The 25,684-nt window shown below is 39.3% G+C and overlaps 1 protein-coding gene across 4 annotated transcripts in view; it reads right to left on the bottom strand.

Moving 5' to 3' along the window:
* The window catches only part of akt1 (v-akt murine thymoma viral oncogene homolog 1), a 74,635-nt gene that overhangs the window by 12,216 nt on the left and 36,735 nt on the right, over positions 1–25,684 (bottom strand). For all 4 annotated transcript variants that reach the window (XM_057858869.1, XM_057858871.1, XM_057858870.1 and 1 more), the window contains 8 exons: positions 24,637–24,765; positions 22,571–22,682; positions 22,181–22,307; positions 17,196–17,327; positions 17,007–17,072; positions 14,777–14,845; positions 14,530–14,655; positions 13,690–13,818 (listed from right to left, as the gene is read on the bottom strand). In XM_057858869.1, the coding sequence (XP_057714852.1) occupies positions 13,690–13,818; positions 14,530–14,655; positions 14,777–14,845; positions 17,007–17,072; positions 17,196–17,327; positions 22,181–22,307; positions 22,571–22,682; positions 24,637–24,765 (890 nt within the window). The remainder of the gene's footprint in view (positions 1–13,689; positions 13,819–14,529; positions 14,656–14,776; positions 14,846–17,006; positions 17,073–17,195; positions 17,328–22,180; positions 22,308–22,570; positions 22,683–24,636; positions 24,766–25,684) is intronic.

The raw sequence follows: 25,684 nt of genomic DNA, 5'->3' as shown, positions 1-25,684 counted from the left end.
TAATTTTGTTTTGTTCTTTTGGTCAAATTGTTTGGCATATTGTGCTCATGAGTTAATGTTCATCCGGGAAGGACTCCGTGTCAAGCCGCTACTCCTCCGCGTTGAGAGGAGCCAGTTGAGGTGGCTCACGCATCTGGTTCGGATGCCTCCTGGACGTCTTTCTGGAGAGGTGTTCCGGGCATGTCCCACCAGCGGGAACCCCCGGGGACGACCCAGGACACGCTGGAGAGACTTTCTCTCGGTTGGCCTGGGAATGCCTTGGGATCCCGCCGGAGGAACTGGTTTAAGTGGCTGGGAGAGGGAAGTCTGGGCTTTCCTGCTAAAGCTGCAGCCCCGTGACCTAACCCCAGATTAAGTGGCAGATGATGGATGGATGGATGGATGGATGGATGGATGATTTTATTAAATTTTGTTTTTCAGTATTAAACGGTCAGAAAATGTACTTTGAGAGTACTTTGACTTTGAACTTTCAGATTATAAAAACTTGTACTAATTTATCTTTTAAGAACTACAAGTCTTTTTATCTGTGGATCCCTTTAAGTTGCTACAAAAATCACCTGCTCTTCCCACTGACCTGTGGTTTGGAAGTTAGACCAGGGTTAACCCTGACTCACATCTCATATTGAGAGGAAGGATAGTGTTTCCCCTGGAGCTCTGCATATTTAATCACCCTCGGGCCCTTCCGCACATACACATCAACAAGCTGCTGAGGTGTGCGCAGTGCTAAAATAAGCAAATATGAGGTAACGCAGAGCGGGCCACTGTACACTCTACACCAAATGTACATAATAGCACCAGTCAAAAAAAGAAAATATCTCGTCTCATAGGATACAATTAATGAGACAAACTCTAATAGCAGTGTGCTCAGTGAAGAGCGCAACCTGTTGCATGAATAATGTGCTGCTGAGCACAGTTGTTCCAACCTCCCTGGGGACTTGTACTGGATTCTACCTCTCCAGGCGGATGTTGAAGGTGAAACGAAGACAAAGAGAACAGTCTGTCCTCTTAAAGCTCAAGGAGCAGGACGGTGGGCAATTCACTCCCAAGAATAGCAACTTCAGTAAAAGGATGTGGGCGGATTAATAGAATTAGATATGGACACAACAGTGCGCAGGCCAAGAGTGTCTTGGAAAACAGATGATCGCATGTGTCCGTAAAAGGAACAAGACTGCCGCGTGCGTGCACACATGTGTCTGCGAGCACCGCGGAGGACGACCGGAGCGAGCGGGGGGAGTAACTTGAAGCCTGAGTGGAGCTTGGATTACTAGGCCGTCTCTATTTCCAGCGTTGCTGTCGTGTGATTCACACCGTGCGACAGCTGGGCCCGCAGCTGCCCCATATATGTAGAAGAGTGCCACAGCTGTGAAGCTGCCAGGAGCGCAGGAGCCAAGCTCATCCCTCATATATGTAACCAGGACTGCCTGCTTGGGCCCCTTACTCAGACTAACACTATTACACCACCAATGAGTAGTACAAAAGAAGGTCACAGAAGAAGCAAGATACTAGAAAACAAAAAGATTTGATAACTTTAATATCACATCCATACGAGTACTATTTTCCACTACGTTACTATTATAATAAAAGATGGAGGAGTTGAGCAAGACTCAAGCTGCCAATTTTAGGACTCTGGACTTGCTTAATTAGGTGACATACTCACACACATATACCAAATTGACGTTAATATTTGACTCGTCATTGGTCTTGACGTATGACGAAATGCTCGAGATAGGACGGTCTACGAAAGCTTCGCAATTTCATTCCTTTCCCGCAAGACGGCAGCACATCGGATTTTCTCGTGAGCGAAATCATGGGTCCCAAGAAGTTAGTGCAGGTGGTTGTAGTGGCGAAAACGGAAGAAAGTAATGCTTACCATTGAAATGAAGAAAGAAATCATAGAAAAATATGAGCGTGGTGTGCGTGAGTGAACTGGAATTAGAACACTGCTCACCGTAACCTTCTTCACCTTCACACACGCCGTCTGACCAGTGATGTCACCGATTACTTGAAAAAGTATTTTTTTAATTACTGATTACACCTCAAAAAAAGTAATCTGATTACTGATTACGTCATTATCAAAGTAACTAAGTTACTTTAAAAGTAATTTATCAGTTACTTTTTACAAATTTTCCGCCATTTGCTGCCTCAACATAGGAATGACAACAGAAAATTGTTATCGCATGTGATTGACTTTCCGAGAATTGAATTTTAAGGAGAAGATCATAATTTTTCACATAAGGCTTAATCTTTGAGTTAGCAGTGGTTATTTAGTCAATGGAATTGATTTTCAACCATCATCGATTCGCGCTAGCTCAGCCACTCCGGAACTCTAAAATAACTGACAAACTGCACAGAATTTGTTCAAATCAACTCCAATGGCTAATTATACCCCTACCAACTCGAAGATTAAGCCTAATGTAAAAAATTCTGAACTTCCCCTTTAAAATAAAGACCTAGCCATTAAAATGTTGTCTATTAAAGTTGTAAAGCAATAAAGCCAACAACAAAAATTAATTATGGGTCAAAATTATTTTTCGAACAGATCATATGACAAGCAACTTAAGAGACGGTCCTTTGCTTTGCTTAGCATAAACTACAGCTGAGAATGGATATTTAGAATTTCTTTAACCGAGGATTGAACACGAACAGTGTCAAGATGTATATATACACAGTACAGGCCAAAGGTTTAGACACACCTCATTCAATGCAATACAAATGATGGTCATGAATGTGTTTAGCCCCCCCCCCCGACAATCCCCATGTCAAACGCCGCCTATGGTTACAAACTGTAACTACAAAATGTACGTAAAGGCTAATTACAAACTGTAGAAGTGCTTTCGTTACCTGTATGATTTGCTTCGAGTTGTGACTCGTTGTGCTGTATTTTCAAGTGGTTCCTTGAATTGGATATGGAGTTTTTAGCGCTCGACAGTGTTTTTGAGCCAGCGCAAAGTTTGCAAAGCAAGGAGATATTTTTGTCATCTATACTGAACAGAAATATGAAGTAATGGCTGTGGTTCCAGTGGGCAAATGCAGCAGTTTGTGCTATCTCTCCTGGCTCTTTCATTATTCGCGTCCTGACGAGGTAGTTATGCTATTGTTTTGGCTGCACTCTCAGCGCCGCTCACACAGCATGGAACCACGTGAACCATTTTTTTTTTGTTTTCAATGTGAAAACGTGACGTGTGATGTCACTCCCAAATGGAAGAGCAACATTTCTATTACCATTTATTCATATTTTATTTGTTTTGCAATGTGTAATTGCTTTTTGTAATCGTAACTGTAGTATTTATCAAGGATTTATAGTAGGTAATGGGCTGTAGAATGAATTTAGCGAATTAAAAGCGGCATGGAAAATGAATTAATGAATGAATAATGAAATCCATCTCAACATATGACCATTTTGACATACAACCCAGGTCCTGGAACGAATTATATTCGTGTGTCGAGGTACCACTGTATTTAGGGGCTGAATTACCCTGTGCTGCTTTTGTATGCATTGAACCTAAGTCTTCATATATGTTTATCTGGACAGATTTCATGTTACTGTATTTTTCGGAATATAAGCTGCTTTTTTTTGGTCATTTTTATTCCTGCGGCTTATTTGTTGATTTATTTGGGTTTATAAGCAACACTTTATTTGACAGCGGCCTCATAAGACTCTCATAAAAACATCATAATTATTACATGAAAAAGTCATGGGCATTAATGAATGCCTATGACAAACTAACTCCATTTAAATCCAGCTCTGATCTTTTACATCCATTCATAAGTGAGAATTTGGCAGATGACACTAAATGACATCTGTCATAAGCATTCATTAATGCTCATGACAGCGGCATGGCATAATTATGACAGTCGTATGACGTCGCTGTCAAATAAAATGTTACCGGTTCATAGAGCTGGGAATCTTTGGGCACCTAACGATTCGATTACGATTACAATTCAGAGGCTCCGATTCGATTATAAAACGATTATTGATGCACCCTCCTCCTCCTTTTTTTTTTTTATTTATTTTTTTTTTTAAATGGTTTCGTACACTAGTTCCAAAATTGTTCAAAAATACTCTCAGGCTAAACCAAACTACTATTTCAGTATCAAGTTAACATATAGCAGTAAACAAATATACAAAAATAACAGTAAATAAAAAACTCCAGTCCCCATTCTGTATCAGCAGCTTTAAACTACATTCAATTAATTTAATGTTGTGAACCAACCGTTAAAGTTGTTAAAATTGTGGCCGTTATTCCATAATTTCCCTTTTGTCTACTTTCGACATGTGAAAGTTTAAAAACTATTTTAAAGATAGATTCAAGTCAATATTTTACCGATTTGGGAGTATTTTAGATAAAAACTTAATTAGGTTCGCTTGGAAGGTTCGCTACAACAGCCTTGCAGGGAAGTGTACTGCTTTAAGATGGCGGCCGTTTACTAACGCCCGCATCTAGCATTTTGTAGATGTGCTGCTAACGCTACCGAATCTATAATGCATCTAGTCCTATATAAATGATATCTACCGTAACATTATGTGGATGTACTTTGTAGCAGCTTTTCGGCAGCAGCCAGGTATGTTGTTGTTTTTTTAATCTCGTGGCATGAGTTGAGCTAGAGCCGTGAGTTGAGCATTGGCATTACCCGAGGGGCCGGGTAATGAGAAGCATGATGTTTAGCTACTCTCGCTCCGTTCTTCATTGCGTCGAAGACCGCGCGGCGCGCTGAGTGTGTTGTACTTTCGCTTTACTTGGCATATTTCAATAATCGGAATTTGGATGTCTGTGAATCGTTCTCGAATCTTCCACGGCCGAATCGCGAATGAGCTAAGAATCGGAAATTTTGCACACCTCTACCGGTTCATATCTTTTGGTGTAAATATGCCATAATACAGGGAGGACAGCTGTGGCTTATAGTCCGGTACGGTTTATCTATTTTTAAAAAAATGCCATTTTCGTGTTAAATTTGGTCAGTGGCGGCTTGTTGTCAGGTGCGATTTATAGTCCCAAAATTACGATATTTTTTCGAGAAGGTCAAACAAATAAACAAAAAAGTGCATGTGAATATACCCTAACTCTGTTTAATCAGTATAGCTTTCACACTAAACACTATTTTTTAATACAAATGACAAAGTGAATTAGTCTCTCACTCCTTTCAGGAACAAAGTGGTCAAAGGGAGCTAGTGATTGAGTCTCTCCAAGCCTTCCCCCTGATCTGAATGGAATATTCCCAGACGTTTCAGCATTCCTGTGCAGCTCATACAACAAGGTCATTGTTTACTGCTGAACAACCTGTAACACTGCCTGGGCTGCACTCCATAGAGACGCTCGCCAGCGACCCTGTTGTCAGGGAAACAGCCCCCGATGTCTCCCTGTTCTCGGCTGGAGCTGTCATTCGCTGGGCTTCTCAGTGCAGATGAGAGTGGGCGAGAGGTGCTCGGGAAGAACAGGTGAACTCAGTAGAAAATTTTCCATAACTAACCAAAAAGTTGGTGTAAATAAAGTATACATTCACACACTAGGCTGGTTTAAGCCTTTGGAATTGTGGTGATAGTTCAAAGTGGTTTTCTTTTATTTTTTCCCAATATAAATTGGAATGAAATGTTCCAATAAGGCAACAAGAAGTGAGCACACAGACTCTGGCTCCTCACGAGTCAGGCTGTGGCTCCCCTGATGCCGCACAACAGCTGTAGTCATTGCGGTCTTATTCCAGGGGCAAAAGCTCACGTTTCCTGAGAGGCTGCTGGCCAATGACCCCCCCGCAAGAAAATTCCAAATGAGGGCTAAAAACAACGATAAGGCAACTGAGTCAACATGCACATGCTTCTCCCAGAAAACATTTTTACACCACCAATCAAATGCGCGTGTTCTTCCTCTCACATAAACACTTGCCACACTCACAATGTACTATTAAGTTACACAAGCCTTCCTGTTTGAGACTTGTCATACCTGCACGCTCTCAGGAGTAGCCGCATCTCTTCCCATATAGCAAACACTGTATGAGAGCAGGCTGCGCACGCCACACTCATTAAAAGGACATACTTCAGCTGGAGATTAGAAAGGCATTTCAGAACAGCTGCCCTTCTTCCACATGCTTCTCAACAACTGATGCCCAATGACACACGCTCCAAATTTGTTTTGGATCTTCTCAGGTCACACGTGACAGGGTGGCACGCTTGTGCTTAAGCCTAAATTCAAAACAAAGTGTAAAAAAGACCGAGTTGTTCAAAGTCATTTCCAATATTTTAAATCCCTGATAGGTCGAAATGGGAGTGTGTCTGGTTGAAGTGTTATCTGTGTTGTTGTTTTTTTTTTGTTTTTTGTTTTTGCAATCGCATTAAAGTTAAATCGTTCTGCAAATGGTCGGTTTTGAAATTGATCAAGGTGTGACATCACACTGTGCCTTATTATGCAAGTACAGTGGTACCTCTACATATGAACGGAATTTGTTCCAGGACCTGATTTGGTCGAAATGGTCGTATGTCAAGCGGGATTTTCCCTATATAAATACATTACAATTCAATTAATTCATTCAACGGCCCAAAAATCTACGTTAAATCCTTCATTAATACTTCAGGTACAATTACAAATAGCAAAACAATTATGAATATAAATCAGAATAATAAGAGTAATAAAAAGGTAAAAAATCAGGTTGTAATGTTGCGGTTGTGTTTTGCATGCTGTTCCTGAACGCAGCGTGTGAAGACGAGAGAATAAAGGCCGTTTCAAACTCGCAGCAGCCTAGTGTGAAAGGTTTAGCGACAACTGTTTTATTGTGTATGTTGGAGGGGACGCCTTGGCAAAAGTGAGCGGCTGGCAGCGGTCGTTTTGGACGGAGCAGAAAGTCTTGAGTGAATTTTCCGTGAGGTTCGGGGCCCAAATTAGAGACTTGTTCTGGTTTCACAGCACCACCACGCTGACGTCAACAAAGAATCCAATAGCTGAGGGCCAGGCGTACTTATATCTGTGCTATCAGGCTGTTTCGGCAGACAGATATATGCAAATCATGGCCAACAAAACCTTGATAAATGCGCTTTTTAAAGTTTCACAAGCTCTGGGACACTCGAAAAATGACTTTCATACCGCTCCTTGCTAAGCTAAATGGTACCTCACCTCAATGTGCGTTTGTGTAGTTCACGAACAACAGCAAAAACTATTCACCTTCTCACTGAAACTAGTAAAACTCTTTACACGGCTATTATAATGCCCCATACTCCTTGAAAAAAGAACATTTGCTGTTTTGTTGTGCACCAATGAAAAATAAACGCATTAGTGCTTGGGACTATAGTAAATATGCTTGCTGCATTTCACTTCTTAACAGCGTCTACGTCAGGCATGAAAATGGGTCAGGGTTAAAAAGGTGAGTAGGGTGTGGAGGAAATATGTTCCGGCGTTCTGCCAAAATGTCCTCCGTCGGCAAAACGTTCAACATGAGGCGAATTTGAAAATTTACATTTTTCACATAAGGCTTATTATTCGAGTTAGCGGGGGTTTAATTAGTTGAAGGAGTTGATTTCAACCACCATTGACTCGCGCTAGCTTAGCCACTCTGGAGCCCTGAAACTAACAAATAACATGCAAACTGCACAGAATTTGTTCAAATCAACTCCAACAACTAATTAAACCCCGGCTAACTCAAAGATTAAGCCTAATGTAAAAAATTCTGAACTTCCCCTTTAAAATAAAGACCATTGAATATGGCCATTAAAATCTTGTCTATAAAAGTTTTAGAGCAATTAAACAAACAACAAAAATGAATGAAATGAACAAGAATAATTGAAAGTATTTCATAATGGGTCCAAATTATTTTTCGAACAGATCATGTGACTATAGCAGCTTAGAGACAGCCGTTTGCTTTGCTTAGCCAAAACTACAGCTGAGGATGCAAGAAGGATGTTTAGAATTTCTTTAAACCTAAGCTTTCAAAACCTTCAACAACAACTGAGCTTGAACCGAGGATTGAGCACGAGCAGTATCAAAAAGTCCTGGCTGTCTTGTTACCTGTTGTGCTGTAATTCCAAGTGGTGCTTGAATTGGATGCTTTTAGCGGTCGACAGTCTTTTTGAGCCAGCGCAAAGTTCGCAAAGTACAGAGATATTTTTGTCACAAAAATGTGAAGTAATGGCTGTGTTTCCAGTGAGCAAATGAAGCCGTTTGTAGTATATCTCCTGCCTATTTCATTGCATCCTGGCGAGGTAGCAAGGCTATGTTGTTGTTTTGGCCGCAAACTCCCAGCGCTCATGGCTCACGCATCATGGTAGTACACGTGAGCCATTTTTTTCCCATCCCCGATTAGAAAATGTGACATGTGATATCACTCCCATGACTACAGTATTCTTCTTTCTACATACATAATGGGGCAATAACAAAAGAGTAATGCACAGGCATCAAGGAAAGTTACTTTAATTAGATTACTGATTTAGAAAAATGAACGCTTTACATTGCTCTTTACTGAAAGTAATCAGATGACAGTTCCGCATTACTCACATTACGCGTTACTGACAACACTGCTTTTATATTACCGTTAAATACACAAGCTTGATGCTAACTTAACGGGAGCTATTTTTTCACCGGAGATTTGGCTAGCTGTCATACCGCAAAATATGAAAACGATTGAAACCATTACTCACCAAATTCAATATGCTGGCAAATGCATTCATCTAAAAAAAAAAAAATTGGGAGTGAGACCTCTCCTCGTTCAGCGAACATGAATTTGTGCTTAGGACAAGATCATCTGTCGCAATTAGCGCCAAGCCACTGCTGGCTGCATTTTTGACACATGAAATACAACGAATACGTACTACTGCATTACAGAAAATTTTAGTGGTTTTGTAACCGCGACGTTTTCATAGCATCGTAAACCGTGAAGGTAACCGGCACATGCCTACACCTGACCCACCCAACCCCCATTAAAAAGTTTCTCCTCGGATCTACACGATTCACGCAGGTCATCCTTTTTGACCTCAAAACGGCGAATTTCGCCGAAAGGTGAGAGATTTTCATGCCTGGTCTACGTCAGGCTACGTGGATCCTCCCGATTTGTGCTTGCCGTAGAACGCTCTTAGCACTGGGCTGACGCTACTGTGAAAAGGCCTTGATAGAGGTGCGGAAGAGCGGGAAGTTTTTACTTCTCTTTAAATGTTCTGTTGTTGTTGGCGTCGGCTGCGGCGCACAGTAGCCGTGTTGTGTTGCAGAAGTTCTGAAATTAATGGTTAAAAACCTGACGAAGCTGGCGACTTCCTTGCTAATGTTACAATAATAATAACCATCGAGATCATAGACATATTCAGGCCATACTGTCGCGGCAGTTCACAGACGCACATACAACGCTCATATTTTTCTATCTTCATTTCAATGGTAATCATTAAGCCTGAATGATATATTGTTTAAACATCGGCATCGCGATGGGCGCATGCGCAATAGTCCCATCGCAACGACGTGCAATAGTTAACAAAAAAAAATTAATCCACAAACTTTTGTTGCGCTTCATGCACTCCGCGCAACCCCCCACCCCCTAGCTCTTTGTTCCTTAGTCACTGTGGCACTTGCTTATTAAAGTTGACGATGTTGACAAATGGTAGCTTGATCTTGCCAGAGAAGCGGACTTCACATGCGTCGCATACGCCAATCATTGTTTAACTTGTTAAATAGTTGCTGCGCAAGGAAGCGCGCGCTGGAATGAATGTGGGTGTGTGTGTGTCTGGAATGAATGTGGGTGTGTGTGTGTGTGGGGGGGGGGGGTGTCTGTGTGTGTGTGGAGACATTTGAGGCAGCCGGACATGTTGTGTCGTGGCAATAAACGCCAGAAGTGATCTTGAGGAGTTTGTAATTTCTACATGTCACTCCAGGAGTCACAGCCAATTAGGTAAACAGAAGCATTTAATAAAGCCAAGCATTTTTCTACTACAGGACTTTATTCTTGATTGGTGGGACAGTTATTTTTAAAACTGATCATAATTCTTACATTTGAAGTGCCTACAAACAATTTATTAAAATATATATATATATATATACAGTGGGGAGAACAAGTATTTGATACACTGCCAATGGGTTTTCCCATTGTGAGTGTATCAAACAATGGGGGAGAACAAGTATTTGATACACTGCCAATGGGTTTTCCCATTGTGAGTGTATCAAATACTTGCTCTCCCCGCTGTATATATATTTTTTAAATCATAATCTGGGGAAAAAAGTGAAAAACATGTCTAATATGTATCTCTTTCCAATGCTATTTCCAAACCCTACTTTGCGTTTTTTTCCGCGGCGGTTTTTTCTTATCGTGGCGGGTTCTGGTCCCCATTAACCGCGAAAAATGAGGGATCACTGTACACTGTGGTCACAGTGAATCATCCAAAGTCTTTCCAAACAGCTATTCAAGTCATTTAGAGAAAATTTCTGTTTAAAAAAAAATATATATATATATATATTTAATATCGCAATATAATATCGCAATATATCGATTCGCAACCCCCCCAAAAATCACACCAATAGTTTTTTCCAATATCGTTCAGGACTAGTAAGCGTCACTTTTTTCCACCACCTGCGCTAACCTTCTTGGGAACCATGTTGACTTCTCTCACAAGAAAATCCGCTGTGCTGCCGTCTTGCGAGAAAAGAATGAGACTGCAACACTGTTGTGAGTCATCGTATTTCGATCATGTCGACATATGTCGAGACAAATGACGAGTTAAATTTTAAGTCAGATGTTGAAAGCATCATATGTTGATGCATTCGTATGTTTAAGTACCACAGTACCTGTACTCTTCAATCTTTATTCAAGACCTCTAAAAGCAGGAGCACCAAGGAGGCCAGTTCCTGGTTAACACTGAGCCGAATCAAGAACACACTTTATAAATAATGCAGTAATCAAATGTATACAGTACATGTGCATTTGCTGTGATTCAACACAATACTTTTGTTGCACATTAACCAGCACTGTCGTTTGCAAAAGTCACCCTCCTTGCCTGGTTCTGGTTCAACTTTTTCTTCTGCTATCTCCAATGCGTCGCGTCTGGACACCAGCAAGACAACAATGACCTCCAGCGGAACACCACTGAAGCAGGACTATGGAGTGAGTAAATACTTTTATATTGCATAATTGTGAAATAGCGAAGCTTGGAGGTCATTAAAGAACAATTTAGTCTGTGTCTCAGCGATGTGTCAAAGTCATCACACGTATTACGAATGCCTACAAACTTCCCACCGACACATCCACTCCACCGATGGCCAATCAGAGCACAGAGTTATTACATCCAGTCAGCTACATAATAATAAGAAACCGCAATTCTGCATGAGCGCCCCAAAAGGACCAACTATAGTAGTTTGAAAAATGACCTTCAACGCGCAAACCATGTACAGTGGGGCAAATAAGTATTTTGTCAACCACTAATTGTGCAAGTTATCCCACTTGAAAATATTAGAGAGGCCTGTAATTGCCAACATGGGTAAACCTCAACCATGAATGACAGAATGTGAAAAAAAAATCCCAGAAAATCACATTGTTTGATTTTTAAAGAATTTAATTGCAAATCGTGGAGGAAAATAAGTATTTGGTTAATACCAAAAGTTAATCTCAATATTTGGCAATAACAGAGGCCAAATGTTTTCTGTAACTCTTCACAAGTTTTTCACACACTGTTGCTGTTATTTTGGCCCATTCCTCCATGCAGATCCCCTCCAGAGCAGTGATGTTTTGGGGCTGTCGTTGGGCAACACGGACTTTCAACTCCCTCCACAGATTTTCTATGGGGTTGAGATCTGGAGACTGGCTAGGCCACTCCAGGACCTTGAAATATTTTTTACGAAGCCACTCCTTTGTTGCCCTGGCTGTCTGTTTGGGATCATTGTCATGCTGAAAGACCCAGCCACGTCTCATCTTCAATGCCCTTGCTGATGGAAGGAGATTTTCACTCAAGATCTCTTGATACATGGCCCCACTCATTCTTTCCTTTACACAGATCAATCGTCCTGGTCCCTTTGCAGAAAAACAGTCCCAAAGCATGATGTTTCCACCCCCATGCTTCACAGTTGGTTTGGTGTTCTTCGGATGCAATTCAGTATTCTTTCTCCTCCAAACACAAGAACCTGTGTTTCTACCAAAAAGTTCTATTTTGGTTTCATCTGACCATAACACATTCTCCCAGTCCTCTTCTGGATCATCCAAATGCTCTCTAGCGAACCGCAGACGGGTTTGGACGTGTACTGGCTTCAGCAGGGGTACACGCCTGGCAGTGCAGGATTTGAGTCCCTGGCGGCGCATTGTGTTACTGATAGTAGCCTTTGTTACTTTGGTCCCAGCTCTCTGTAGGTCATTCGCTAGGTCCCACGATGTGGTTCTGGGATTTTTGCTCACCGTTCTTGTTATCATTTTGACGTCACAGGGTGAGATCTTGCATGGAGCCCCAGATCGAGGGAGATTATCAGTAGTCTTGTATGTCTTCCATTTTCTAATAATTGAAGTTGATTTCTTTAAACCAAGCGAAGAGTGAAGAGTTACAGAAAATGTTTGGCCTCTGTTATAGCCAACAAAGGGTACATAACAAAGTATTGAGATGAACTTTTGGTATTGACCAAATACTTATTTTCCACCATGACTTGAAAATAAAATCTATAAAAAAACAAACAATGTGATTTTCAGTTTTTTTTTTTCCCACATTCTGTCTCTCATAGTTGAGGTTTACCCATGTTGAAAATTACAGGCCTCTCTAATCTTTTCAAGTAGGAGAACTTGCACAATTGGTGGTTGACTAAATACTTGTTTGCCTCACTGTAAATATTTCAACAAGGTTAAAAAAATAAAATAAAAAAGAAATATTGTGTGAGCAAGTTTTTTCCAGCTCCGTCTCTTGGCCAAAGTGAAGCCTTTTCTTAATCGCCACGACCTTGAAAAAGCAATTCACGCTTTTATAAGCTCAAGGCTGGACTACTGCAACGCACATTATGTTGGTCTTCCCAAGTCCTCAATTTCTCGTCTCCAACTTCTTCAAAATGCTGCTGCTCGATTTTTAACAGATACACCTAGACGTGAACATATTACCCCCGTGCTATTCACTTCCCTGGCTTCCAGTCCATTTTAGAATTGATTTCAAACTTTTACTGTTTGTTTTTAATTCTATTAATGGCCAGGCTCCTTCTTACTTAACGGAAATTTTAACCATCCGTAATCCTGGCAGGACTCTTCGTTCTACCGACCAACTTCATTTGCACGTTCCGAGGTCCAAACTCACAGTGGGGAGACCGATCTTTTGCGGTTGCTGCCCCCAGTTTGTGGAATAGTCTTCCCCCTGTAATCCACACCACTACGAATTTAGGCCTTTTTAAATCGCGATTAAAGACACACTTTTTTAGACTCACCATTCCCCCAGATTAGTGTAGCCTGGTTTTATTTCTTAATGGTTTTCAATGTTTTCGGATTTTATCTGTTTTATTGTTTTATTTGCCGTCTGACTTTTATCGTGATGCGTTGTTCTGTTTCTTTTCTTTTTTTCTTAATGTCATTGTATAACACTTTCCTGCCTTTGGGGACTTTCGGGTTTCGTAAGGGGCTGTATAAATAAATTTGATTTGATTTGAAATAAAACCTAGTACAACTTTAAGCATTATGGAATGTTAAATGTCTTTTGAATACTGTGACTGTCAGTTTGGAAATATGTTCGTAGATAAACAATTCAGTATTAGAATAAGGTAAACACAAATCTGTTACCTCAGGAGCAAGGTACTCTGGCGTTCCACAAAATGTTTTCATGGTGGCACCATCTTTGATCCCCTCCTTACAGAGGCCAAAATCTGTTATCTTTATGTGTCCATCTTTATCCAGCATCAGATTTTCCAACTGAAAATGACAAAAAAAGTTGCATGCTTCTTAAATAATATGTGCACACTGCTTACAAGAGTTTGTCTGTACGTTGGTATTAATCAGCGTGCTCATTAATCCCGGTCAAGTTATTTTTTTCTATTGCCTTTTCAAATGAATTTGAGGATTTACATTCAGATTGAGGAAAAAGATAATGCCAGTTTGCACAAATAGGAAGATAACATCCCTCTTTCACAAACAACCCTAACATTCGGGTTGTATGCAGCTGTAAGATAACAGCTACATTTTTTTTAAATGAGTGGTAAAATGTGAAACCAATGAACATTTTTCAACTTGGGAAGTGAGACAACATGGCCTTTCAGTGTCTCCACGTGTTACTGCCTTCTCTTCTTCTTCATTTAAGTCAGGCGGCTATAGCTCACACGTGTCTAGCAATGCTAGGGCGAGTCAGCACATCTTCCAATCTTGCTACACTGGCATTTTCAATGGCAGCCTAGCAGGCTGAGATACAGCCTCGTAAAGCCAAGGGAAATAGTCAGGGAATTGGGGGTGAGAGTGCTATGCTGACCGAGTAGGTCTATCATCTGTAAATGGTACAGTTACAGATGCCTGCTGCAGAAAACACTCATACTTCAAAAAATATCTTCCATATAAATCTCTGATCAGCTCTTCCTGAAATAGATCACTAAAAAAAGACTTCAGAGGAAGGGGACAAATATTAACATCTACCTTTAGATCTCGGTAGACTACGTTTCTTTCAGCATGCAGGTAGTCAAGCGCAGACACGATCTCTGCACCATAGAACCGAGCACGCTCCTCTGAGAATACACGATCCCTTGAAAGGTGGAAGAAAAGCTGAAGGGCAATGCCAAAGATTGGCAGCAAGAAAACAGAGAGGTCTGTTATTCCAGGGAAAAATCACAACAGAACTACAAGCACATCATTATCAGCTTGAAAATGTTACAAAATATTTTACCTCGCCACCGTTGGCATATTCCATGACAAAGCAAAGGCGGTCATGTGTTTGGAAAGAGTATTTCAGTCCCTGTAGGTGGAAAACAAGTAAAACAAAATCTTACTTACAACATTTTTATTAGCTGGAATAGATATGGCGGAAAAAACAGACAAGGCCGAAAAAGCAGTTTCTGCTCTTGTACCCCTCTTTAAAATAAACTGTATTTTAAGCCAAAAGAACTGTTGTGTTAGATCGAACGATATGTCTGTATGCTGCCATAGCAGTTTCATGCCGCATTAAGCCCCCGGACTATTTTTAATTTGTCCGTTTTACCCTGGAGACCCCCGTTTACAGACACTGCGCAACTGCTTTTGTTTCAACCCAGCCATAAAAAGAAGTAATTATTAGGGCTGTCAAACGATTAAAATTTTTAATCGAGTTAATCACAGCTTAAAAATTAATTAATCGTAATTAATCGCAATTCAAACCATCTATAAAATATGCCATATTTTCCTTTAAATTATTGTTGGAATGGAAAGATAAAACACAAAACGGATTTGTACATTCAACATACTGTACATAAGTACTGTATTTCTTTTTCATAACAATAAATCAACAAGATGGCATTAACATTATTAACATTCTGTTAAAGCGATCCATGGATAGAAAGACTTGCAGGTTCTTAAAAGATAAATGTTAGTACAAGTTATAGAAATTTTATATTAAAACCCCTCTTAATGTTTTCGTTTTAATAAAGTCTGTAAAATTTTCATTCAAAAAATAAACTAGTAGCTCGCCATTGTTGATGTCAATAATAATTATGGTGCTGAAACCCATAAAATCAGTCGCACCCAAGCGAAAGGATAAATATTCGAAAAAGAAAATCTCAACCTATCCTTTTGTCTGTGACTTCTGCATCGCGACAATTGTTATATTACAGTGTTTCACCCATAAAATACCCACAAAGTCCTGCTGTGCCCATTCATAACTGTGTCTTGACACTCGTTGATACATGCTACACAGAGTTTTTGGATAGAAACGAGGTAAGTGCGCGATCATATCTTGTTTAAATCATGGTGTCTTTCATTCTGCTCTCTCATGCGCTCACCTGGAGTTACCGGAAAGCCACAAAAAGACATAGATTGCAGCCGAACGCTAGTGCAAGAAGTTTGGACACAGCAGGCTAATGGACTAACATGCTGTTCATTATCTTTTCAACCCCTGTTTGGATTGCTTATTATGGTATGATAACAATGTATTAGATACATTAGATGCTTAAATCATAAAGCTCAGGTGCAAGGCTTCAAGGCTAAATACAATAAATAGATAAGTGTCGTGTACTCAGACTTATATGTTCACTTTATACGGAGCCTTTTATTCTCAATATTTCGCATTCACATTCTTTCATCATAATTGAAAAAATATTTTAAAAGCCCACTGCAAAAATTGAAATATGATGGTATTAGAATTTAACCCCTAAAATTCACCTGGAACTGTTTTTTTCTTTGCACAGATTAAAATCAAGCCAAATCAAAAATGTATGCAGTAAAGTTATCATTAACTATACAGCCAATTCCCCGTTTAGCCATGTTTATTTACAAAATAAAACAAAGGGCTAAATTAAATCTACATTTACTCAAACACCAATTCCCTTTATTATTGTACATCCACCCACGTCTTGTGCATGTATATTGATTATCAAAGACTTGAGAAGACAGAGCTATTTGTAATGCACCAGGATGGGTGTCCAAAACCTTTTTTTAATGAAAAATAAAGAATTCAAAGGTCTCAAAAATGTCTATTTTCACTCACCTTTTTTCACTTACTTTTAAGGTTTCAAAAATGCCACACTGTTCAAAATCCCCCCCAAATATAGATTTCAAGCTTTCCAATGACGTATCACACATGCATATAGGACAGTTTTGAAATTGGGCCGAACTTTAAGTCATCTGAGTGTTTTCCGCCGTATATAAATATAACAACATTTTGTTCAACTTTCACACTGACTAAAACTTGTGTTTGGTACTGCATAGATCATTTAATTTTGAAGGATTATTTTAGTGAATCCTGCTTACATTTTCCAGAATAGTTTGACTGATAAAAAGCAATGGCTGACTGCACCCTTTGTAGTGCTTCAAAACATTCAGCAATTTGTTGAATGAATGCTGCTAGGTTAAAAAGTAATGACTCTTAAGGCTTTTAATTAAAAGGGAAAAAAAGATTAGCTTAGGTTTATAAAGTGGTTCCTTACTGTCAAGAAAGGGTGCTTTGAATTCTGGAGGACTCTGTTTTCTGTGAGTGTGTGTGCCACTTCATCCTGGAAAAAAGAGTCCACAAAGAGCATTTGTGTAACTTAAACAAAGGTTTGGTATCAAGTCATTGCTCCGATGTCCACCCCTAGTCTTTTCTCTATATTACCATCTCACTGGCAACCACTCACTTTTGCTACGATCACCTCCTTCTTTAAGATTTTCATGGCATAGTAGCGTCCTGTGGCCTTCTCCTTTACCAGGATAACTTTGCCAAAAGTGCCTTTTCCCAGGAGTTTGAGGTATTCAAAGTCGTGCATAGTCTGGAGAAGACAGAGGGTGGCATCTGATTACAAACAAACTCATACTCAAAACTGGACAGGACACACAATCCCACACACAACAAAGTGGCATTCAAGGCACTATTTCACCCACCATGCAATTCCCACTCTAATGGTTGCGCCTATATGTGGTTGTGTCTCAGTTAACCTTTGACCCTTGCGCAAAGGAGAATGTTAGAAATGGTTGTGTGATAGACATCCAATCCGGTGGCCTTGGACCTTTATGTCATGACACACATGGGGGGGTTGAAGCCTGATAGACATGCTATCCGGTGCTAAGCCACCCAGGGCTGATGTTGGAAAAGTCAAAGTAGCTGAGAAGTGCCGAAGGAAGGTTAGATGAAGTGGTTCGAGTAGAGAGCATTGCAGAATAAAGGAACAAGGACACACACTTACGGTCTGATTTACTAACATCCCAAATAGCAGGCGCTAAATTGTAATTCAGTCCACCAGACTGCATGTGCTGAAGATGGGCGTGTTGCTTGTAATTTGTGATTTTTGTTGTTGTTGTTGTTGTTGTTTTTTTTTTAAACAAAAAGTCTAAATAGTGGGAGGGCTAAAAAAAAAAAAACTGTGTTCACTGACATATAGCAGTGGTGAAGCCAGTTGTATTTAAAATATGTTTGTGTTGGGTTGCTCTGATGGTTTCACCTTGGAAAATTTTGGAAGTGCGTTAAGGAGACTATTTTAAAAATGTTATGATTTAATTTAAAAAAACCAGAGTCTGTGGGAATTTAATGTACAGTATCTGTCCAAAATTTAGGACAAAAAATGTGAAAAATGCACTGGGAGAAGTCTGCTTCAATTGGTGCAGTACGCAGAAATGATTTTGATGCATGGAAATGCAGGGTCCAAAGGTTTTTGTCATTGGTTTTGTCATTAAAAGGGGCTTCATTAAGAAGCTCCAAAATTGCTAAATATATATATATTTTTTTTAATTTGAGTTTTTAGGTCACACTTTATTTGTCAGCGGTGTTATAAGACCATTGCAATTATGACATGACACAGTCATGGGCATTAATGAATGCTTATGGCAGATGTAATTAGGTGTCATTCGGCAAATTTTGTCACTCTCTCCATTTATGTCCAGCTCAGATCTTTTACATCTATTTAAAAGTAAGATAATTTGCCGTATGACAGTAAATAATATCTGTCATAAGCATTCATTAATGCCCATCACCAGTGTTGGGAGTAACGCCGTTATAAATAACGCCGTTACGTAACGGCGTTATTTTTTCAGTAACGGGGTAATATAACTTATTACTTTTTCCGCCGTTACAACGCTGTTACCGTTACTGACGGTCAAAAGCGGTGCGTTACTTACTCTGAATAAATTGAAGAAACTACCAGCCGTGTCGAGTCGAGATTCTGCTCTGTTCATTTGTCATCCAAGACTTGGGGTGCATTCAGGTTCGAGAATAGCGCACGTACTTCTGACTCCAGGCTGTTAGTCCCTGCTCATTCAATTAGACAACGCTTTCCAAAGTTTGGTAACGTTTCTGTGTTTGCTACACCTGATGCTAGCCTCGTTCCCATCTCCCACTGTCAGCCAGCAATAATTCTGCTTCCTTCTTGAGGACGGCAGACGCTTTGAAGGTGACGTGAATTGTCGGAAAACGGGCCTACCTGAATGTAGCCCCTCGAGAGATGCGATGGAAGTGATTGTGATTGGCTGAGGGTTAGAGTCATGTGTCTTGGTCAGCCAATCACAGCCGGTGATTTCACAAGCAACCCGGAACAGCGCGTGCAGCAAACACACACACATGCAAAACAGATGCACAGGGTCGGGATGGCAGAGCATTCAGAAGAAAAATTGTCCTTTAAGAGGTGGAGATATAGACACTATTTCAAGTTTGTCGAAATTAAAGGAAAGAACCTGCATGTAATGTGTAATTTATGTCCCGGGGCAAAGCTTTTGTCGACATCTGTGGTAAGCAATTCAAATCTGCTGAAGCACCTAACAAGTTAACTACCAGTCTGTTCTTCTCTATTCCACTGACTCGAATACTGCTCAGAATATTTCAAATTCTTTGACATACAACAAGTTCTTTTTAAAGTAACGGAAATAGTTACTTTCCCGGGTAACTAGTTACTTTTACTATAGAGTAATTCAGTTACTCAGTTACTTTTTGGAAGAAGTAGTGAGTAATGTAACCAATTACTTTTTTTAAAGTAACGTGCCCAACACTGCCCATCACAGTGTCATGTCCTAATTACAACAGGCTTATGAGATTGCTGTCAAATAAAGTGTTACCTGTTAATATCTTTTGGTGTAAATATCCTATAATACATTGAGAACAGCCACAGTTTAGTCCGGTGTGGCTTATCTATGATGGTGGGTGGCGGCTTATAGTGAAGTGCGCCCTACAGTCCGAATATTACGGTACATGAGCCTTCGAAAAAATTTGGTTCTGACTATTTCAAAAAAAGGTTTACATGAGCAGAAAAGTGCCTTTCTACTAAGCCTGAACGATATATCGTTTAAACATCACCATCGTGATGTGCGCATGTGCAATAGTCCCATCGCAAGGACGTGCAATAGTTTTTTTTGTTGTTTTATCCCACAAACTTCATGCGGTCGCACAGCCTCCCTCTGTCCCACCCCCAGCTCTTTTTTCCTTAGTCACTATGGCACTCGCTTATTAAAGTTAACGATGCTGACAGATGGTTGTCTTTGATCTTGGCAGAGAAGCAGACTTCACATGCGCCTCATATGTCAATCATCGCTTAATTTGTTAAATAGTTGCTGCGCAAGGAAGCACGCGCTGGAATGAATGTGTGTGTGTCAAGACGTTCGAGGCAGCCGGACATGTTGTGTCGTGGCAATAAACGCTAGAAGTGATCTTGAGGAGTTTGTAATTTCTACATGTCACTCCAGGAATCACAGCCAAGGTAGTTAAACAGAAGCATTTAATAAAGCCAAGCATTTTTTCTACTACAGTACTTTATTCGTGTTTAAAAATGATTCGGTGGAACAGTAATGTTTAAAACTGATCATAATTATTACATTTGAAGTGCTTAAAAAACATTTATTAAAATATATAATAATATATATACATTTTTTTCAATCATACTTTGGTGAAAAAAAAGTGAAAGAACATGTCTTATATGTATCTCTTTCCAATGGTAAATCTGAGTAAATACATTGAACAACCCCCCCCCCAAAAAAAGAAAAGAAAAATTGAAAAGAAAAATTGGGTGGGGGGGACGGTTTTTCACTTATCACGGCAGGTTCTGGTCCCCACTAACCGCAAAAAACAAGGGATCACTGTACACTGTGGTTGATGTGAATCATTTAAAGTCTTTCCAAACACTTATTCAAGTCATCTAGTGAACATTTCTTAAATATATATACATTAGGGCTGTCAAACGATTAAAAATTTTAATCGAGTTAATTACAGCTTAAAAATTAATTAATCGTAATTAATCGCAATTAATCGCAATTCAAACCATCTATAAAATATGCCATATTTTTCTGTAAATTATATATATATTCTGTAAAATAATTTGTTGGAATGGAAAGATAAGACACAAGATGGATATATACATTCAACATACGGTACATAAGGACTGTAGTGGGCATTTCACTCTACTGTCATTTAAATCTGTCTATGCTGTCCTCACTCCGAAGCGTCTACTTTTTCCAAAGCTAGACAGCTAGTGAACGACGCCTTAATAATCAGACTTCTTCCTTTTTCATCTGATTTATTAATTAAATGGCCTCAAACCACTGTCCTCTTTAGATCGTAGTGAAACTACAAAAAAAAAGTACACAAGCATTGCATTAGCAACAACGTTAGCTTAGCACGCTATACAGGTTCACTAAACATAAACAAAAAGCGTCTCATACAAAAAATATAACATTTCGCTTACTAACATGATATGTACATTCTTTACAACAACCATACTTACGGACAAATCTTGTCCAAGGATCATATAAGCACAACATTACAACGTAGGCGTCAGCCCATATTGAACTGGCAAGAAAGCAATAAACCATGTCGCAAAGCGACCACAAGAGTTCGCTGTTAGACAGCACAAAAAAACCTTGCTGTAAAACTTACCAAAAGGCAGAATACTGTCTGAGCGGGACATGTGCGTTAATTGCGTCGAATATTTTAACGTGATTAATTTAAAAAATTAATTACCGCGCATTAACGCGATAATTTTGACAGCCCTAATATATATAAAAAAATAATAAAAAATATTTAAAAATATATATATACATATATACACACATATACATATACACACGTATATATATATATATACATACAGATATATATTTATTTATTCATTCATTCATTTTCCATGCCGCTTTTTCCTCACGAGGGTCGCGGCATACCCCCCCCACACAAATATATATATATATATATATATATATATATATATATATATATATATATATATATATATATTTTAAATATCGCAATATAATATCGCGCAATATATCGCAACCCCCCCCAAAAAATCGTAACAATAGTTTTTTCCAATATTGTTCAGGCCTACTTTCCACCCAACATATCTCATTATGCCAGTGCAACAGTTTGCACCTGCTTTTCAAAGAGGGTATTTATAGACACTAAAGCATACAGTATATTCACATTATGAAATATATCTATTTGTATCCACTTCCCTTGGATTAAAAAATAACATACTGAAATTTTGCATGGATGCACCTGGTTAAAAGATCAGCTTTCCATATGTCTGGGAGGACAATGAAATTTCCACCTATTTTTTGCATATGAAATCCCTTGTTTAAAGTCAGGTCCTTAATGGTTTAAGCCTTATTGTAATGGAATTAAAGCATTTGTCATCATAAAACAATGACATACCACTTTTTGTCTGGGTTTGGTAAGGTAGACCTCCATATCCATGGGATCTGGAGAGGAATCCATCATCTCCTCCTCTTGTTTCTGCAGCCCTTCTGCCACAGCTTGGATCGCTTTAGTCCATTCTTCCCTAAAAGCAGCAGATACATCAAATAATTTACCTATTGCCAGCAGGTCAATCACATTATTTTCTTTCTATCAACTGAAGGGCAATTTCAAGTGTGAGTCCTCCCACGTGGACCTTGTGTGGGTGGATAAAAAAGATTAAATGCTTAATAGTGAAAGGGAAATGAAGCTTTGTTGTATTCTGAGCAACAGGGCCATGGACCTTTCATGTACACAATTTGTCTTTGGTTTGCTCGGTGAGCCGAGAACGGCATGCTTCTCACTTGCCTCTCCTCAGGGGTCTCGACGTGAAAGGTGCGCTCGATGACAGTGGTCCACTGCAGGCAGCGGATGATAAATGTATTGGGCTTAGGTCTTTCTGTCTTCATCAGCTGGCATTCTGGTCATGGAATGATGTGGTAGTTGTGAAAGGGGAGATGAAGAGATGGGCCAATGTAGGGAAGCAAAGTGGAGAGTAAAACCCACAGTTATAGCCATTTATCTTTGTCTTCGCCAAAACACTTTGCTATCTGATTAATAACAGTGCTAGGGAACAGGAAATCAACTCTGGTAGATAAACAACAATGAATCAATAATTTAGCATTGATTGCAGAATCCTGCCATCGCAAATACGAAGACAATACTCGTGTGAAGGTCAAACAACACCCCTTCTAGGACGCTGATCACCCTCGCGTTTGTTGGTGTTTAAAAAAAAACAAAAAAAATCATGTTTTGCAAATATTTCAGATTTTTAAAAGATATATATATATATATAATATATATATCTCAGATCAGCCATGACCTTATCTGTGTACTGCTTTCATCAACGGATTCAACCTACAAATATTGAATGGAGATTGAATTTGATTTTAATTTATTAATCTGTATTTTTTTTTTTAATTATTCGATGCATCAGATATTAAAAAACAAAAAAGACCTGTTTATATATTTATCCCTATACTGAAAACATTATTCAAAACATTACTTCTAATTGACAGTAAAAAATCTGCAAAAACTGAAATACATTATGATTCAGTTAGAGCTCATTTAATGTGAACTAAATGATATTAAAATAGTTGAGCAATTTGATAATTGGCAATCAATTCATTGTTGCACTTTTAGTAAATACCTATGTCTCACTGTCCAGTTTAACTGCACATATGTGCATCCATGCTTAGGAAGATCGTAATTCACAAAGCTTGACTTGCACTGCTCTTGCGCATGTGATAATACGTCTCATCAACTCTGAAACGCAGCAATCATTTACTTCACAGTGTCTTTGATGCAATTTGTAAATGTTTCAATAATCTAATAAAACGTCCATTCAGAGAGCAGAGATTTCCTTTTGATCTTCTTTTACATTAACATCTGTTCCCAAATGAATGTCAGCATATGTGTTAGGATGTGGCACAAAATGCCCTCAATCTGATGGATAGAGGACAGCGTAGTGGACCACCACTGAGACCCAACATGGATCTATGAGGATAGAAACTCAATCCAGCTGCCGCACCCTCGTCAGCAGCAACGAGACACGTGTCTACGGCACTGTGGTCTCAGACAACCAAAGCCACCGCTGATGGAGGCAGTGCCTCAGAGCAGATAAATAGAAGTCAGGCGGCTAATAGCCTCAATAACTCAAAAATGTCTGAGAGGAAACATTTCAACTAACAGTGGGCTGTCTAATTGCAAGTTCATTCATTGGAAGACTGAATTGAACACAACAATGTTTGGAAGATGGAGTGTCCTCAGCTACTTTTGGCATTCTTTGGGGTGCACAGCGAATGTATTAATGTCAAGATCCCAAAACACAAGCTCAAGTTAACGCATTGCGGTTCAACTAATTGTAGCATTGGATCACAATCATTCCTTTACGCTTATGTAGGGGTAATACACCGGTTTAAATACTGAGTTACACCAAAATAATAATTATTAATTGGTATTACATATTGTTAATATATAATTATTGTTTTTATTTAACAGAAAAAACAGTAGAGTAGATTATTTTGTTTATAATCAAATATTTGCCTTCTGCCCCCACCCAAAATTATATATTTTCATGGTTGTTATGCTTCATTAATTTCTGACTACTCAGATTGTTTTAAATGACAGGTGGTCTAATAAAAAAAAAAAAAAACACTGGTCACTTCAGGCTTACAAACTGTATATAGACACAAGTCATTTTAACACAGTAATCCCTAATGCATTTGGATGTTTAACATGTATGTAAATGAGGGTACACATCTGTGGTAATTGTTTGCATACGTAAATATTACAACAACTGGGGACGGAGAAAACAAGCTGCCAAAAGTTTTGGGGGGGAAAACACAGCAGTTTCTGTGAAAGAAAATACTCACGTGCTACAGAGAAGTTATTTAAGGGAGTTTCCAGCTGGTCGACATCTTGCGGTCGCTCTTTGTAGCCAATGAATGTACCATCACTCTTCAGAAGAAAATACCTTGGCCTCCAGGTCTTGATATATTCTCCTGATATGATAGAAAATAGGCATCAAACAGATTAGGAAAATGAATATGTCAAAGTAATAAAGAAACAATTGTGCAAGCAAAACAATGTGAAATCTATTGTTTCTGAGTGTTTTTGCAAGAATTCTTAGTCCTTTCCATTGTCTTCTCTTTTATGATTGAATTCCCCAGGGTGCAACCCCTTCTCTGCAATGTAGTCATTATTATGCTGTCCAAGCGTTGCAAAATTGCCATCTTGTCACCACATTTATCCTACTGTAGGTCAACTGCAGGACAAATGGTTTTTAGTACATGTCAGGACCCTTTCCTCTGTTCCGTCAGTCTCCTTTACAGTCACATATTGTTGTAGACCAGAGGTGTCAAACCGATTCTAGAAAGGGCCTAGTGGGTGCAGGTTTGCTTTCCAACCAATGAAGAGGATACGTTTTCACCAATTAGATCTTTTACATGTGTAATCAGTTAAACTTTGTCAGGTGCTGCTTGTTTCAGCAGGAAGTTCATTGGTTAAATTATCTACTTTATCGGTTGGAACAAAATCCAGCACCCACTAGGCCCTTTCTGGAATCGGTTTGACACCTGTGTTGTAGACGGTTTGAACATTTAACATATTTAAGCAGTTTGCCAGCTTTATGCGAGATGGACACATTGACGTTTTGTTGGGTGGCGGTAAAATGAATGTGGCGGGAAAATGAATGTACCATGAAGTTCAAACTATAGTATAATACTTTAACCATACAGTTATAAAAATGTTGCATCATTAGTATGGATTTTGTCTGCCCAGATCAGATCCATGTTCATGTTTACTAAAACTGTTACATACTGTACAGTGGTACCTCGACACCGATGTAAAATTTGATTTGCCATTTGTTTCTATATCCGACGACATGCTCGAAATACAACGATTTATGCCAGCACAGTTCCT

The sequence above is a fragment of the Corythoichthys intestinalis genome, chromosome 15 (genome assembly GCF_030265065.1).
Source record: "Corythoichthys intestinalis isolate RoL2023-P3 chromosome 15, ASM3026506v1, whole genome shotgun sequence".
NCBI lineage: Eukaryota > Metazoa > Chordata > Actinopteri > Syngnathiformes > Syngnathidae > Corythoichthys > Corythoichthys intestinalis.
This window is presented reverse-complemented; position numbering and strand designations above follow the sequence as displayed.